The 14672-nt window shown below is 40.7% G+C and overlaps 4 protein-coding genes across 4 annotated transcripts; 2 read left to right on the top strand and 2 right to left on the bottom strand.

Annotated features, from left to right (window-relative positions):
* Positions 1–393: 393 nt before the first annotated feature.
* Positions 394–2501, bottom strand: LOC108812344 (beta-glucuronosyltransferase GlcAT14C). Its single transcript, XM_018584583.2, has 4 exons — positions 1856–2501; positions 1303–1378; positions 1076–1191; positions 394–999 (listed from the first exon to the last, which is right to left on the bottom strand). Exons 1-4 carry the CDS (start codon positions 2346–2348, stop codon positions 539–541), a joined length of 1146 nt encoding a protein of 381 aa, XP_018440085.2. The 5' UTR covers positions 2349–2501; the 3' UTR covers positions 394–538.
* Positions 2502–3203: 702 nt separating this feature from the next.
* LOC108812342 (uncharacterized) lies at positions 3204–5192 on the top strand. Its single transcript, XM_018584582.2, has one exon. It carries the CDS (start codon positions 3533–3535, stop codon positions 5051–5053), a length of 1521 nt encoding a protein of 506 aa, XP_018440084.1. The 5' UTR covers positions 3204–3532; the 3' UTR covers positions 5054–5192.
* A 525-nt stretch (positions 5193–5717) lies between these two features.
* Positions 5718–7833, bottom strand: LOC108807256 (origin of replication complex subunit 2). The gene is made up of 6 exons (XM_018579518.2): positions 7634–7833; positions 7208–7379; positions 7022–7128; positions 6732–6864; positions 6337–6628; positions 5718–6260 (listed from the first exon to the last, which is right to left on the bottom strand). Exons 2-6 carry the CDS (start codon positions 7337–7339, stop codon positions 5833–5835), a joined length of 1092 nt encoding a protein of 363 aa, XP_018435020.2. The 5' UTR covers positions 7340–7379; positions 7634–7833; the 3' UTR covers positions 5718–5832.
* Positions 7834–9448: 1615 nt separating this feature from the next.
* Positions 9449–13365, top strand: LOC130495868 (uncharacterized). The gene is made up of 9 exons (XM_056987434.1): positions 9449–10357; positions 10425–10913; positions 10986–11135; positions 11352–11519; positions 11588–11725; positions 11868–12412; positions 12480–12564; positions 12628–13081; positions 13187–13365. Exons 1-9 carry the CDS (start codon positions 9449–9451, stop codon positions 13363–13365), a joined length of 3117 nt encoding a protein of 1038 aa, XP_056843414.1.
* The last annotated feature ends 1307 nt before the right edge of the window (positions 13366–14672 follow it).

The raw sequence follows: 14672 nt of genomic DNA, 5'->3' as shown, positions 1-14672 counted from the left end.
ACCAATTTGATCAAATGTAAAACAGACAAATATGACGCTTATTTTAGGTAAAATAGAAAAAGACCAATAGTTCAATTAATGGCTTTTATTTTGTAATCATAGTTTTCTACGTTTTTGTAACTTTGCAATATGTAACAACAAAAGACAATGCAAAATAGAGTGGCTTAGACTTTAGAGTTTTATGTTAAATTTGACAAATAACTTAATTAATGGCTTTGATTTTGTAATCTCAGGATGAAATCAGAATCACTATGCGATTCTAAGATTTTTACCAATTCAGTTTTTTTTTTCTATATGCAATAATTCTGCAAGTTTACAATACTTTTCTTTTTATTTCTTTCCGCATATTTGATTTTCTATATTTTGTCATCTTGCAGCTAATCAGAGCTAATCTGCTAAAAACTTTTTGATAATTCAATTATAAGTTGATGAGATTAACATATAAGTAATATATTACAAAGGCCAAAGAAACTTCCCATGGAAAATCAATGATTGAAAGAAAAAAAATCAATAACCAAGAGAAAGTAAAAAAAAAAAACTATTTACATTGCTTAGCCCTGAAGTTCTCATGATCAAGAAGCTTAACCATGAGCTTCTCAAGCCTCTTAGAACTCACCGTGGGTTTAACAATCTCCGGAGTCTTCAACCCCGATCCACCATCGGTTTGACCAAGCAGCTCGGCGTCAATCTTATCAAGTACGAGATCACCCTCTCGAAACTCCCTTGCAAATGGCGCCCCGCTTTGGACCATGTCATGAAAATCCTCAACCGTTAGATTCAGGGCTCGCTGTTGGAGAACCGTATCCCAGTGCGTGTAGTGCAAGTCATGGTTAACAGTTGTGTTCTGATAATCTTTGTTGTTGCACACAACCGTCTGAAAATAGCCTTCTGATGATAAAAGGAAGTTCGTGTAGTACATTAACAGCGTTCTTGGGAGGTTGTCCCATCCCCAGATGCAGAACTCGAGGAAGGGTCTTGTTAGAGCTACACTTGTTGACCCTGTTAGAAACAGAAATCATATTACTTAGAATAAGAACGGAACAGGCAGTGAGATTAAAGTGTTATGTTTTTTTACCCATGAAAAGTTTGAAGGAAGCAGGCAATGATCTTCGTTCTTTAGCCCAAAATACACCAGATTTCTTCGAATGGTAAAAGCCAGGGTCGATAATGATAGGTCTTGCTCTTTGACTCCTGCAAAAAAATTTACAATTAAAAAAATTGTTGACACAAAATGATCTGTTTCTGAATATAAAAACAGAGAAAACATTCCAGGTAATGTATACATAATAACAGCATCCTCACTCTTTCCAACCGATGTTGCTTGTGTGCTCAATGAAGTTCAGGTAACGAGGCAAGTATGAGAAGATATGCAAAATATCTGAAAAACCGACAAAATACAACCAAAAGTACAATCAGATTCACTGAACTGTAAAACAAGAATGTATAAGTCTAAGCCAAGACAAAACATTTCAGACACACACTTATGTTTTACACTAAAGTCCAGTGTCTCAAAAGGCTTAGTCAAAGTCAAATACACATAAGCAAATCTAAGACATGTCTCCCTAATTCTTGTCTAGGACAATCAAAAGCATATATAGTCTACACCCACACCATATATTAGATTCATGAATCAAGAAAACCGGTTCAACCCAACGCACATGACCCAATCAAATACATAAACCGAATCCTAAGCTCATATTCATTTGATGTTGGATAACAAAACACCAATAATTCAAAATTTGTCCAGAAGAGAACCAACCACACCATAAACGAAATTCATGAACTAATTAAAACCGGTTTAAGCCAATCAATTACAATAAAACCGGTTTAAGATTTTGAGTAAAAAAAGTTGTACCGTCTTGAGTCATGAGAGGATAATCAGATGAGCCAAGATTAATAAACCAATCCCAATCCTCAGCCTTCTTCAACAGAATCGCAACACCGTGGAGCGTGCTAGCCAACACAGTCGGACCTTTCTCCGTCACCAAGTCAGCCAAACCCATCACCATAACGTTCCTCATCTTCTCCTTCTCCGACCTCACGAACTTCGCGAGATCCATCCTCTCCTCGTCGGAAGCTTGAAGATCAAGATGCACAAGATAGTGGTTTCTCGGGTGGTGTATCGCCCTGAGGAGACGCTTCACCCGTTTGACATCTCCTTTAGTCCCCGTGACCAAGTAAGCGAGCCTGGGGATGTTGGGTTTACCGGTTAGGATTCGGTTCGGGGTTGAACCGGATGGTTTTTGAGAGGTTAGTGTTAGACCGAGAAGGAACAGGAGGATGACGCCGAGGAATGAGATCGCTGGGCGGAAGTAAGAGCGAGGAGAGGAGATGTGAGATCTTTTCATGATCGTGAGGACTTTACGATTCTTCGGGACATGGGAGAAGTCAGATCTGAACTCGACGGTGGTGGTGGAGAGTCTGGAGACAAGGTAAAGGCCGGGAAGAAGAAGAAGACGACGACGAGAGAGTTTGGTGTGTTTTTAATTATTTAAAAACGTTTTGTGATCGTTAAACGTTGTCGTTTTAGTTAGAAGATTGTGATTGGAATGTAAACCGTATGATTTCTTATGGGATTTTTATACACCGTTGGATGAGCTTGCTTGTGGAGAGTCAACGTCAGGACACCCTCACTATTGGCTCACGGTCACGGAGTTACGAAGCAACCAAAGAAAATTACATCAAAAAAAAAAAGAATTAAACGTATGTTTTTCGGATTGACATGATTTGTTTACAGTTACAATAACTATTCAAAAATCATAAATAAATCACAAAAATTCAAAAAAGAAAAATCAAACTAAGCTAAGCTAGAATAGAAGAAGCAGGTAGACCTTGCCGCCAGTTGTCACTATTGGTCGCCGAAACTCGGCGGTTACCGCCACCGCTGCGATTCTCATTACCAGACCGGATCATTCCGACAGGTAAGACATGTTATTATCATCACATAATGAACAAAAAATGTAGGTGGTTGTCGGTGCCACCAAAAAACTTCGGGTTTTGGGTCGTATGCTAACGGGCCAGTGAATTGAGCTTTCACAGGTGGATTAATAGAGACTAAGCCCGCAAAGATATGAGGCTTAGGCCACATCAAGTACAAATTAACGCGCAAAAACAAAAAAAGGAACCTATTTGACGGTGTGTAAACAAGCAGCCAATAAAATAAAATAACATTAAACGTCACCGTTAAGTAACGGCAGAACCTTTCCACGGTTTCATCCAGGGCAGGCGTTTACTTCTCTCTCTAGAGGAAGAAGAAGAAGAGTAAGATTTGTTGTTGTTGTGTTGGGGTCAATACCACAAAAAAGAGTAACGATGATGACGATTCCATCTTAGCTTCTTCTGTTTTATCTTCACAAACGAGTTTACTTTCTCTCTCTCTCTCTCTCTCTCTCTCCCCCCTGTGTAAGACTCAATCCGATCTCACATCCTCCTTCAAGTTTCAATCTTGTGGGTAAAGCAAGGAACTTTCTGTTGTTAGGGGTTTCAAAGTTCATACCTTTAAGAGAAGATCACTATTTGGAGATGAGGGTCAATGGTAGATTCCTGGATTAACGTCTTATCAATGGAGAATCACCACCCTTCGACTCTTCTATCAATGGATTCAAGCGCTTCCTCTCACGAGGAGCTCGATTTGGAGATGAACAACAACAACAACAACAACCGCCAATCTCTCATCCTCTCCGGTCCTCCCGACATCAACCTACCTCTCTCCGCCGAGCGAAGCCCTCCTCCTCAGCCTTGGAACCTCGATTCCTGCGACATTCTCGATGTCGGGTTAGGCTCCCAAGCCTACGAGACCGAGAATTACATGAGCGTTGTCCCCAAAATCGGTCGGAAATGCGCTAAGCGTGTGGACAGCGTCTGGGGAGCTTGGGTCTTCTTCAGTTTCTACTTCAAGCCCGCTCTGAACGACAAGTCGAAAGCCAAGATCGTCAGAGACAGCAACGGGCTGTCTGGTTTCGACAAAACGGATCTCAAGCTCGATGTGTTTTTAGTCCAGCACGATATGGAGAATATGTACATGTGGGTGTTCAAGGAGAGGCCCGAGAACGCTCTCGGGAAGATGCAGTTGAGAAGCTACATGAACGGGCACTCGAGGCAAGGGGATCGTTTGTTTCCGTTTAGCGTTGAGAAAGGGTTCGTTAGGTCTCATAGGATGCAGAGGAAGCATTACAGAGGGCTTTCGAATCCTCAGTGTGTTCATGGGATCGAGCTTGTTCCTTCTCCGAACCTCGCTTGTCTCGACGAGGAAGAGAGGAAGAGGTGGATGGAGCTGACCGGGAGGGACTTGAACTTCGCGATCCCTCCTGAAGCTAGCGACTTTGGCTCCTGGAGGAACCTTCCCAACACTGACTTTGAGCTCGAGAGGCATCCTCCACCGCCTGCTACGTTGAAGAACAACAACTCTAAGAAGCTGCTTAATGGCTCTGGACTCAATCTCTCGACTCAACCGTCGAATGGTGAAGCGAACGATCTGTCTCCCTCTAGCCAACACAAGAAGAGGAAGGACATGTTCTCTAACGGGATCCACGAAGAAGAGTGTTGCTTAACCGTGAACCCGCCTGCTGTTGTAGAAGTCCACCAGAACGAGCCACCGAACTGGTCTAATGAGTTTACCGGAGCCATGAAGAACGTGCACGGGCCTGTTACTGCTGCGAAGACCATATACGAGGACGAGGAAGGCTACTTGATCATAATAACACTTCCTTTCGTGGATCTGAACAGCGTGAAGGTCTCGTGGAGGAACACTCTCACGCACGGTATCATAAAAGTCTCGTGCGTCAGCACGTCGCGCGTGCCTTTCATCAAGAGACACGACAGGACGTTCAAGCTGACTGATCCGAACTCCGAGCATTGCCCACCGGGGGAGTTTGTGAGAGAGGTCCCGTTATCGACACGTATCCCTGAAGACGCGAATATCGAGGCGTATTACGATGGACCGGGATCGGTTCTTGAGATACTTGTCCCGAAACTGAGAGCTGGTCCGGAAGAGCATGAGGTGAGGGTGTGTCTACGTCCACACCTTGGAGGAAACGATCTTATGTTGACATAAAAAGAGAGAGACGTTCTCTGTTACACAGTGTTCTCGTTATGTAGAAAGCTTATAGGAGTCATCATATGTCATTCATGTTTGCCATTTGATAATATATAGACGTTTTCACTGTTTTAAATGAGATTATTCAACTTCAACACATTGGAATCTTGTGTATTAGCCTTAGATTGAAGTTGGGGCTGTTCTAGGCCTTGGAATTTCGGGTATCGGTTTTGTTATTTCAATTTTCGATTTGGTTATTTCATTTTTTTGATTCAATTCCGGGAAAAACTGGCCAATATTGAACAATTATTCAGGTTTAGTTTAGATTCAGTTCAGCATTATTTATTCAGATAAAAAATATTAAATAATTTATGTAATTTATATATTATGGAAGAAAAATATTCAGATATTTGGTTTATAAATAGTATTTTAAAACATTTGATTTTTTTCAAAAACTAAATATAAATAACAATTATAACTATATTAATTATATCATAAAATTTTCGATTATCAATTTGGTTCCAGTTTTAGTTTTTTTTTTGGTTATAAATGTATAAATATGCTTAAATATCTATAGTACAGAGACCCGAACCAACCTCTTTTTTCAGTTCAGTTCTTGTGTTCCAGATAAATGTGCCTAGAACTAGTTTGTACAAAGAAAAGTTGTTGTGGTCTCAGAATGTAACTGTATAGATTTTGAGTGCTGATTATAACTTTCAATCAAATGTGTAACACATTACACTCATCGTTCAAGCAAAAAGATAAATCATATCACAGACAATTTGATACAACTGAGGCTACTGACTGAGATCAAGCAAGAGCTGTCGAAGTGCATCCGGAGAGAGAGGTATGTTCAAACACTCTTGTCCATCGGAGTTTCTCTTGGTCTTAACCAGCTCGTGATCTTTAAACTCCGTGAGATGAGAGTTGAGAGTCACTTGACTGCTCACAAAGAAGCGTTCACGTGAGGCTGAATAAAGATCTTCAGTGGGCATACCGTCTTCGTCCGGGTGAGCAAGTTGGTAGTCAGCGAGAATCTTGAAGACGTTCTGAGCGTTTGGTGTTAAACTCTGTAAGACAATGGCCGCTGTTTTGGCGGTTTGGGCCGTGCTTCCCTGTGCAAGAACCAATGGGAAGAACACGCCTTCGACCTTGTATGGTGCGAATGTTGGAACGTGGTGCCATAGCCAGTTAAACTGTTTGTGCACCATTTTCTTGTCCCACACTGCAATGAGTACAGAGAAACATAACCTCAGGACAAAGAAGCATCACAAAACAGGTAGAAGAAGAATATTACTTACATAATGGAGCGTTGACATGGTCAATGGAGGCAATAATGCGTATGTGCGAGAAGGAAGCAAGGTGGGCGAGAGTTTGCTGTGATTCAGGATCCCTTAGAGCAGGGCCGTCAATGTTATGAACAACAAGGCATATGAAGCAGTCTTTGTCTTCGGACTGTGAGCCATGTAGAAAGGAAAGTATGTCATCAATGGAGCGTGAAGGGAATGTTTCTTGACCTTTAGATGAGCTCCCAGAACTCTTTCTTCTAGATTTCAACATCTCGGACAGAAGTTCAGCAATTGCTAAAAGAACCTGAATTTGCAAACCAGAGATGATTTTGTTATTCTTAAAACCATTTTCTTTACAGCCAGATAGTCAGAGAACTAATAGCTACATGTAGCTGACAAAAGAGTACCTGTTTTAAATTTACTGAAGGGAGGTAGCCATTGATGACAACAACAGAATACTCAGTCAAAGAAGATGAAGCAAAGTCTTCAATCAAACCTTTTTTGGATCCAAAGCCGTACATTAGAAGGCCAAAGCCACACCTGGAATCAGCAAAATGAAATGAGAACACACAAAAGGATGGTGACTTTGATGGAACACAGGAGTCTAACAGATCCTAAGTTGGTTGATATTCAGGTTTTAGTTCCTCTCTAAGATCAGCGTTTTATAGTAAAAGCGAAGCATCTGGAGCCTTCTAACCTTAGCTCAAAGATCCACTTAGGGTACATAGTCTTGTACTCGTTCAGAAGCTCAGAAATCTCTTTCTCATGCTTCGTTTCAATACTAAACGCTGTTTCTCTAAGCTCCTGAGACACAATCAACTTGTCAAACAAAATAAATGTTTCACAGCAAACATATATTAGGGAGTCAATAACCCAAAATCACCTGCTCATCAACAATGTTAATATCAGAGAGCTTGCGCGCTGACCGCTTGCTTGAACCACCCAACTCTTTAGCCAGAAAGTAGTTTCTTGAGAAACCAAAATCATCTTCCTCTATGTTATCTATGTCCTCCATTGTCGTAAAGAAAACAACAAAACCTTAGCCCAAGTGTCTCCTGAGGCAACAAACATCAGAACATATTACCGCAACTCTCTTTAACCAATTCATCAAAACCTTCAGTTCATCAGGCAAGTTTGAGTTCTGTATCAACAAACTAAAGTTCTGATTTTTTAAAAGAGGCTTTTGTCTTATTTACCAAAACAAACAACTTTAATCAAAATTAACCAAACATAGTTTCATGTGTTTGAATGGTTTCCAGAAACAAAACAGTACGCTGATTACAAATGAGATCAACAGAACGAGAATTACCTTCACAGAATCGTGAATTCGATTGTGCCCCTTAGATTTTCAGCGAAGCGAATTGATGAAGTTAGGAAGTTTCAGTCGGTGAGAGTACTCCGACGATGAAGATGGAAGAACCCGGCGGCGAATAGTAGTTTTTTTTTTTTTTTGGGCAACTATAGTATAAATGCCCTACCATTGATTAAAGGGAAATTGCAGCCCATAACTATAACAAACGAACAAAAAAACTTTATAACCATAGCATAGCAATGGTTACGATACAGACTATAACATTCTGTATTATTACATATCTAGCCCGGCCTGCGCGTGAAATTTTGGTGGGCCCACAGCCTAGTATTTTCTCGAAAGCGGTTGATTTGGAAACTGAACGGTTTTTTATTCAAAACCATTACACGAGACCAAAAAAAAACTAAAGAAAGTTTCTCTGTGTTTGCCGGAAAAAGTTTACGGCAACTGAAAGTAAGGGTTACGGCAGCGGTGGCGATTGACGGTGGTTCGGTCGATTAGAGAGTGGAGGAGCGATTAAATCAAGGTACAATCACTCGATTAACTTGTGCAATTTAGTCTACTGTTTAAATCTAATTGCGAGGCGGCTTCAGAAGTAACTGTTTCCGAAACTAACGAGTGAATTTTGGTCCGCAGTGTAGCGATTTGAGGAGGACGGGAATATCAGCGGCGGTGGAGGTGAGTACCGAAATTTTCTGTGTTCTCTGAATAGTATTAAGGGTTCTTGGGTGTGTGTTTTTGGGTTGTTTTTCTTTTCGTTGTCTGTGTTCTTTGATTCAGCATTTAGGGTTCTCGTGTGTGTTGGTTTGCTATGGTTTCCATAAGCGACTGAGACATATGGAAACAGATACACTTACTATACTACAATATGTTACTATATAGTATAGTTTTGGTAGCGTTGGTTTATGGAAACGCCATTGCATCTGCCGAATGTTATTTCCATACTATATGATGCAAATACTTAGTGTAGGATGCATATTATTAATTGATGTTTGCTTTACCTTGTACTGTTGTGTTGTCTGTTGGGTTGGCTTCGTTTCCATAACTAAATTAGTAGATTTTGAAGAGAAACTAACTATAATATAATAATAAATTGTATAGTATGGGACGAAAAGTATTGTAACTATTGTTGTGCGAAGGAGTACTACGATTTATTTTTGCCTTACTATTTGATGAATATATATAGTCTAGACTGGCGATCACAATTTAGGGTTAGCGATTTCTGTTTCTGATCTATGTGATGCAACTTAAAAGTGTAGACTTTTGATCTCTGTTTGTAATATGGAACACCTAAAATTATTTATTTGCATTTACAGTATGGAAGAGTTTGGTTTATATGGAAACAGATTACCTTACTATACTATAATATGTTGTTATATAGTATAAATTTGTTAGCGTTGGTGTATGGAAACTCCATTGCGTGTGACGATTGTTATTTCCATACTATATAATGCAAATACATAGTGTAGGATGCATATTATTATTTGATGTTTACTTTACTTTGTTCTGTTGTGTTGTCTGTTGGGTTGGCTTCGTTTCCATAACTGAATTAGTAGTCTTTCAAAAGATACTGACTATACTATAATAAATAAATGTATAGTATGGGACAAAAAATTTTGTAAATATTGTTGTGCCAAGGATTACTAGGATTTATTCTTTCCTTACTATTTCATGGATATATATAGTCTAGACTGGCGATACAATTTATGGTTAGCGATTTCTGTTTCTGTTCTATTTGATGGAACTTAATAGTGTAGACTTTCGATCTCTGTTTTTAATATGCAACACCTAAAATTATTTATTTGCATTTACAGTATGGAAGAGTTTGGTTTGCCAGAGCGCTTGTTTCAGACGGGGTATGAACCCTCGGGGCGGAAAAGAATAAACAACTACTTCAATTTGCGGTGGATTGAAGTTGTAAAAGGAGCACTAACGGATGCTCAACAGGAGTTGTTGGCTGAGTCGCAGTTTCGCCAGCTAATGTTGATGGGAGGGCATACATTTTCAGTGATGTTTGCTCACCAGTTATTGTCCCGGCAGTTGGTTACGCGGAAGCTGTATGAGCTGTGGTGGTTGTTTGCAGGGAAGCCTATACGATATGGTATTGGAGAATTTGCTTTAGTGACCGGACTCAATTGTGGGTTGCCTCCAACATCTTCTCTTGGTGGACAGCAATTGGTTAAAGGGAAAAAAAAGGGTAAAGCGAAGGCAAAGCAAGTTGGTGGGGATGGAGTCATGTGGAAAACGTTGTTTGGCAGTGAGGAGACTATCACTCCGGATTGGATCATCTCCAAATTGGCACAAAAAGAAAAGTATAAAGACGAGGAAACCCGATTGCGTTTATCTCTTCTCCTTCTTGTAGAAGGTATTTTGTGCCCAACCAGTGGTTCAACCCAGCTAAGACCTGAGGTAGTAGAGATGGTTGGTGATATTGGGATGTTTCTAGAATATCCCTGGGGAAGGGAGTCTTTTTTGTTAACGGTTTCAAGCGGAAAGATAAGGTCGGCAGGACAATTGGCCCAAGACACCCTTGCCATACAAGGGTTCGCCCATGCTATGGTTCTAGTCACCGTGTGCAGTTGCCCACAAATAATTGCAGATCCACGTTTAGGGGAAGATCTGGTTTCTGATGATCTTCCGATTGAAGACATTGTTGATGGAGTATGTGCGCGGTCTGTGAAAATAAATATTCTGACTGTGCAAACCCTTGAACTAACCGGTCAGGTATGTGTTGCACACTATTTCATTTTCTCCGTTTATGTTGAGGTGCTTATTTGTCCTGTACATGCAGGCTCCGGTTCGTTCCATACTATGCGAAGGGTCCGACATCCCACCATTGACAGCTGAGAAGGACGATCTACGAGTCAATCACATGGTCTCATTGATTCGAGATAGGTTCCCGTTTGAAATCAATACCTGGCGTGGAGGTGTTAAGGCTTCTGATGCAAAGCAATCGAAAGGGGTTGGAGGATTGGGAGCGTCGAGTTCAGAAACAGTTGGGCAGCCTGCTGGGAATGCTGAGGCCGACCGGCCTGAAAACGCCAATACAGAGGGGCTTCCAGGAGTGTTTGATGTATCTACGCTCGCACGTTTGGTTGCAACCGAACTACATGCCCGCGCTTTACCCATTGTAACAAGCTTAAAAGAAGGCATATGTGGCGAAATTCAGTCCTTAAAGGATGTCCTTTTAGGCTCTTCAGTGCGTACGCAAGTTCGAGGAGATGACGTCCGCCCTGTTTCTACCCATCCTACGGTCCCTTCTGCCGTCCCCGAGACGATGGTTCGTCGCTTTTATACTATATAATAAAAATGGTATGGAATTGTTGTTTCTCACCCTAAATTACCTGTGCAGACAAGTCCTGGCGAGAGTGGTCGTTTATCACCTGGTAGTTTATCACCGGCTTTCCCTGTCGAATCTCCAGAGGATGCATCACCTGAAAGGATGTCCAGTCCGACTGAACGCGATACTGCTTGTATTGAGGATATAATTGCGGAGCTAGCTGTAAGTGCCGTGTATTTATCCTGTTTGTAGAGTCTCAACGTAGCTTGTCTCGAGTTTTGTTTCCATAGTAACGTCGATTATTGCGAGACCACATTATTTAGTCACTATTACAAACTAGAATACTATACACCGAAATAGTATAGTATAGTAACTTATTGACAGTGAACACTTATTTGAAGATCTTACCGAACTTTCTACCGTTTTTGTCATTTTCAGGCTGTTTCTGAAGCCACTGAGAATGAAGGAAATGCCGAGGCTGCCATTGGATCAGATAAGTCCTCAAATGTGGAAAGCCATCATGTAGTTTCCGATCCATCTTTGGAGATCGCTGTTGCTCAGCTTCCTATACGTGGGCCTCAATCTGCTGAGATTCCAAACGAAGAGGTAAGTTTGTTCCATACTATTTTGGGATCAATAATAGTATGGAACTTACCATTTTTTTGTCTTTGCAGACTGATTCGGAAGCCCCTGATAAAGAAGGACATAGCGAGGGTGGGACAGTAGATATGGAAAGTGATGTTATTGTTTCCGATCCAGCTTTGCAGGTCGCTTCTGATGCGCCTGAAACATCTGGGATTGGTGGAGACAATGTAAGATTAATATATTTTAATTTCATACTGTACTCGTATGGAATAATAGTATGGAACAAACTTACCTGAAACTAAGCTGTTCTTTCTTTCCACTTCTGTATTGTTAGGGGATAACTAACAATGTGAATTTACATTTTCGCAGGCATCCCAGGGTGTGTCCTCAGAACAACAACTCAACTCCGATGTGACAGACCAACCAACAACAGGCGAAGTTGGTAGCGAAAACATTATTGACGGTGAAAGGCAGAGGCGGTCAAGCAAAAGGGCTCGATGCCCGAACTCCAAATATACGCCTCCTCCACTTCCTGTCAAGAAACAGAAGGGTAAAAAAGGTGGATCCCGTGCAAAACAAGTTTCGAACAAAGTTCCAACAATGAAGGAGGAGGCTTCCTCTGCTGCTACCACCAAACCAAAACAGTCTGGTAAAGAAACGAAAATGCCAACTATTCCTGAGGAGCCTTCACCGGCTGCGACGTCACTAGCAAACCCATCGGGGTCTCTTGTTCCAGAAACAAAAAAGCCAGATATTCCTGAGGTCCCTTCAACTGTTGCGACGTCCCCTGCAAAAACATCGGGATCTTTTGTGGCAGAAACAAATGTTGGCCCTTTTGTTGGTCGATTTGCACCATGTGTGCGCCCTAATGCATTCCGTGTAGCCGGTTTTCGCACCGTTATGCAGACAGCAAGGTATCATAACATCATCCTTATTCGTACAAACCTCTAACCACTAATATTTATTATGTTTTCCGTGTAGGGAGTACGATATAGGGGAAGGTGTTACCGTTGACAATACGGTTTTCCAGTCCTTTTTTGATTCAGCACAGATGCAAACACCAAAGGTAATCTCTGTAACTATATATTTTCACCGTCTCAATTCGCCCCTTATGTTTAAATTTCTACAGGCCGCAGACATGGTGGTAACATTTATTCGAAGGCGCCTCCGTGTTGCGGGGATCACAACTTATGATTTTTTGCCAGCATCTTTTGTGGAATCCCTTCGTCTTGAATACCAGCAATTCTGTCGTGTCAAGGACATAGGCAATTTCAGCTTCTCCAATATATTCGCAAATCCAGGGTTCCCTAATATGACGTGGGATGCTAAAGTCCAAGTATTATACTTCCCATTGCAAGCGGACAGGTGGCATTGGATTGGTGTTGTCGTTGATATAGCCAACTGGAGCATTCATGTTTTAGATTGTAACCCGTCATGTCTTAGTGACGACAAGATCGTAGCCGTCTTGAATCCGATTGTCGTTCTTCTACCCCTACTTATAGGGCTTAACAGCGGGAAAGCATCGGCCGAAGGTGCAATGCCCATAAGGCGTCTTGATCTCTCATTGTTGTGTGAACAAAGAGGTACGCTACTATCCATACTATTTTACCCGCATATATAGAATAGTTTGTATTTCTGATTACTTTAGATTGGTTGCTCGTGTTGACGGATTCTAAAATATTTTGCAGAATTCTCTTGTATTGCATCGATTCTACTTATGGAACTGCATGCCAGCAATAACATCTCTCAGGCAGCACATCTTAACGCGGAGGCTCTTGCACTTGCAGCTCAGACCTATGCAGTTGAAGCTTTTGGGACATTCAACCCCAAATATTTGGTTGACTTTCCGGTTTCCCCATCCAAATAAATACTTCTAATTTAATTGTCTGTGTGCCTGTTTATTTGGACCTCCCTCTTTGTCAGTTTTTTCTTTAAACCTACTTTCTCCAAACACTCTACATTGTTGCTATGTTTATTTCATTGTCATTAACGGTATTTTGGTTTTCTTATGTGGTTTGTGTTAGTAACTTTCGTGCATCCGTTCTGATTAATTACTATGCAGTTATATGTCTGCTAAACTATTTTGCATGCAACTGTTCCGCAGACTATGCCATATAAACTATAGTATAGTATGTGGATGCCATTATTCTAAGTTTCCAGATTTCAATCCGCATTTCTATTAAATGTTCATCCTACACATGACATAGGATATTTCTGTGAATTTCGCATACCCAAATTCCAATCAGGCGATATCCCATATATATGTTGTTGTTCCTCTATCACTGAACTTTTATCAATTCCACTATACTATATCCTATTTGTAGTATCGAACATATTATGATATGGGTTTAGCCATTGGGATTTCGGTTTAGCCATGGGATTTTGGTTAAGAGATTGGGTATATAGTATTCGGTTTGTGTTTAGGGTTTACGATTTGGGTTTACGGTTTACCATATGTGTTAAAGGTTAACTATATGGGTTTAGTGCATTTGGCATTATGCTTGTTTGTTAGTTTCGGACTATACTATACGATGGTAATAGTTTATATTAAAGTAAGGTATGGTTATAGAGTTTGGGATTTTGGTTTACATATTGGGTTTATAGTATACGGTTTGGGTTTAGGGTGTAGGAGTTTAGGGTATAGGGTTTAGGGTTTAAGGTTAACTATATGGGTTTAGGGTATAGTATTTGTGTTTAGTGCATATGCTTTTTTGTTGGTTTGTTTATCTGGCACTATACTATATGTAAAGTGTAGTATAGTACGCCGAGTGGTATGGGTTTAGATTTCTGGAATTAGATTTAGAGTTTGGATTTCGGTATACGGTTTGGGTTTTGGATTGGGTTCATGGTTATGGTTAAGGGTTTACTATTTGGGGTTAGGGTTTAGTAATTGGGACTACGATTTGGGTTTAGATCATTAGGCTTTATGTTTGTTTCTTTGTCTGCGTTCATACTATATACCTCATGTAGTATAGCGGAACGTAGTATTAGGGACTACGGTTTGGGTTTAGGTTATATGGCTTTATGTTTGTTGCCTTGTCTGAGTCCATACTATATAATAAATGTAGTATAGCGCAAAGTGTGGTACGTTATTGTGTTTCTTTACAGATAGGGTTTATAGTATGCGATTTGGGTTTAGGGTTGACTATTTGGGTTTAGGGTTTAGTATTTGGG

This window comes from Raphanus sativus, chromosome 6 (genome assembly GCF_000801105.2).
Source record: "Raphanus sativus cultivar WK10039 chromosome 6, ASM80110v3, whole genome shotgun sequence".
Taxonomy (NCBI): domain Eukaryota; kingdom Viridiplantae; phylum Streptophyta; class Magnoliopsida; order Brassicales; family Brassicaceae; genus Raphanus; species Raphanus sativus.
This window is presented reverse-complemented; position numbering and strand designations above follow the sequence as displayed.

What these genes read in the sequence shown, in the direction of transcription:
- LOC108807256 (XM_018579518.2), bottom strand. Translation starts at nt 7,339, where the DNA reads ATGGAGGACATAGATAACATAGAGGAAGATGATTTTGGTTTCTCAAGA. An exon ending in TTAACATTGTTGATGAGCAG is followed by an intron (nt 7,129 to 7,207) that starts GTGATTTTGGGT and finishes ATTGTGTCTCAG; the next exon opens with GAGCTTAGAGAAACAGCGTT. An exon ending in CTTCAGTAAATTTAAAACAG is followed by an intron (nt 6,629 to 6,731) that starts GTACTCTTTTGT and finishes TTGCAAATTCAG; the next exon opens with GTTCTTTTAGCAATTGCTGA.
- LOC108812342 (XM_018584582.2), top strand. Translation starts at nt 3,533, where the DNA reads ATGGTAGATTCCTGGATTAACGTCTTATCAATGGAGAATCACCACCCT.
- LOC130495868 (XM_056987434.1), top strand. Translation starts at nt 9,449, where the DNA reads ATGGAAGAGTTTGGTTTGCCAGAGCGCTTGTTTCAGACGGGGTATGAA. An exon ending in CCCTTGAACTAACCGGTCAG is followed by an intron (nt 10,358 to 10,424) that starts GTATGTGTTGCA and finishes CTGTACATGCAG; the next exon opens with GCTCCGGTTCGTTCCATACT. An exon ending in CTGGGATTGGTGGAGACAAT is followed by an intron (nt 11,726 to 11,867) that starts GTAAGATTAATA and finishes ACATTTTCGCAG; the next exon opens with GCATCCCAGGGTGTGTCCTC.
- LOC108812344 (XM_018584583.2), bottom strand. Translation starts at nt 2,348, where the DNA reads ATGAAAAGATCTCACATCTCCTCTCCTCGCTCTTACTTCCGCCCAGCG. An exon ending in TCCTCTCATGACTCAAGACG is followed by an intron (nt 1,379 to 1,855) that starts GTACAACTTTTT and finishes TCGGTTTTTCAG; the next exon opens with ATATTTTGCATATCTTCTCA. An exon ending in AGCAACATCGGTTGGAAAGA is followed by an intron (nt 1,192 to 1,302) that starts GTGAGGATGCTG and finishes ATTTTTTTGCAG; the next exon opens with GAGTCAAAGAGCAAGACCTA.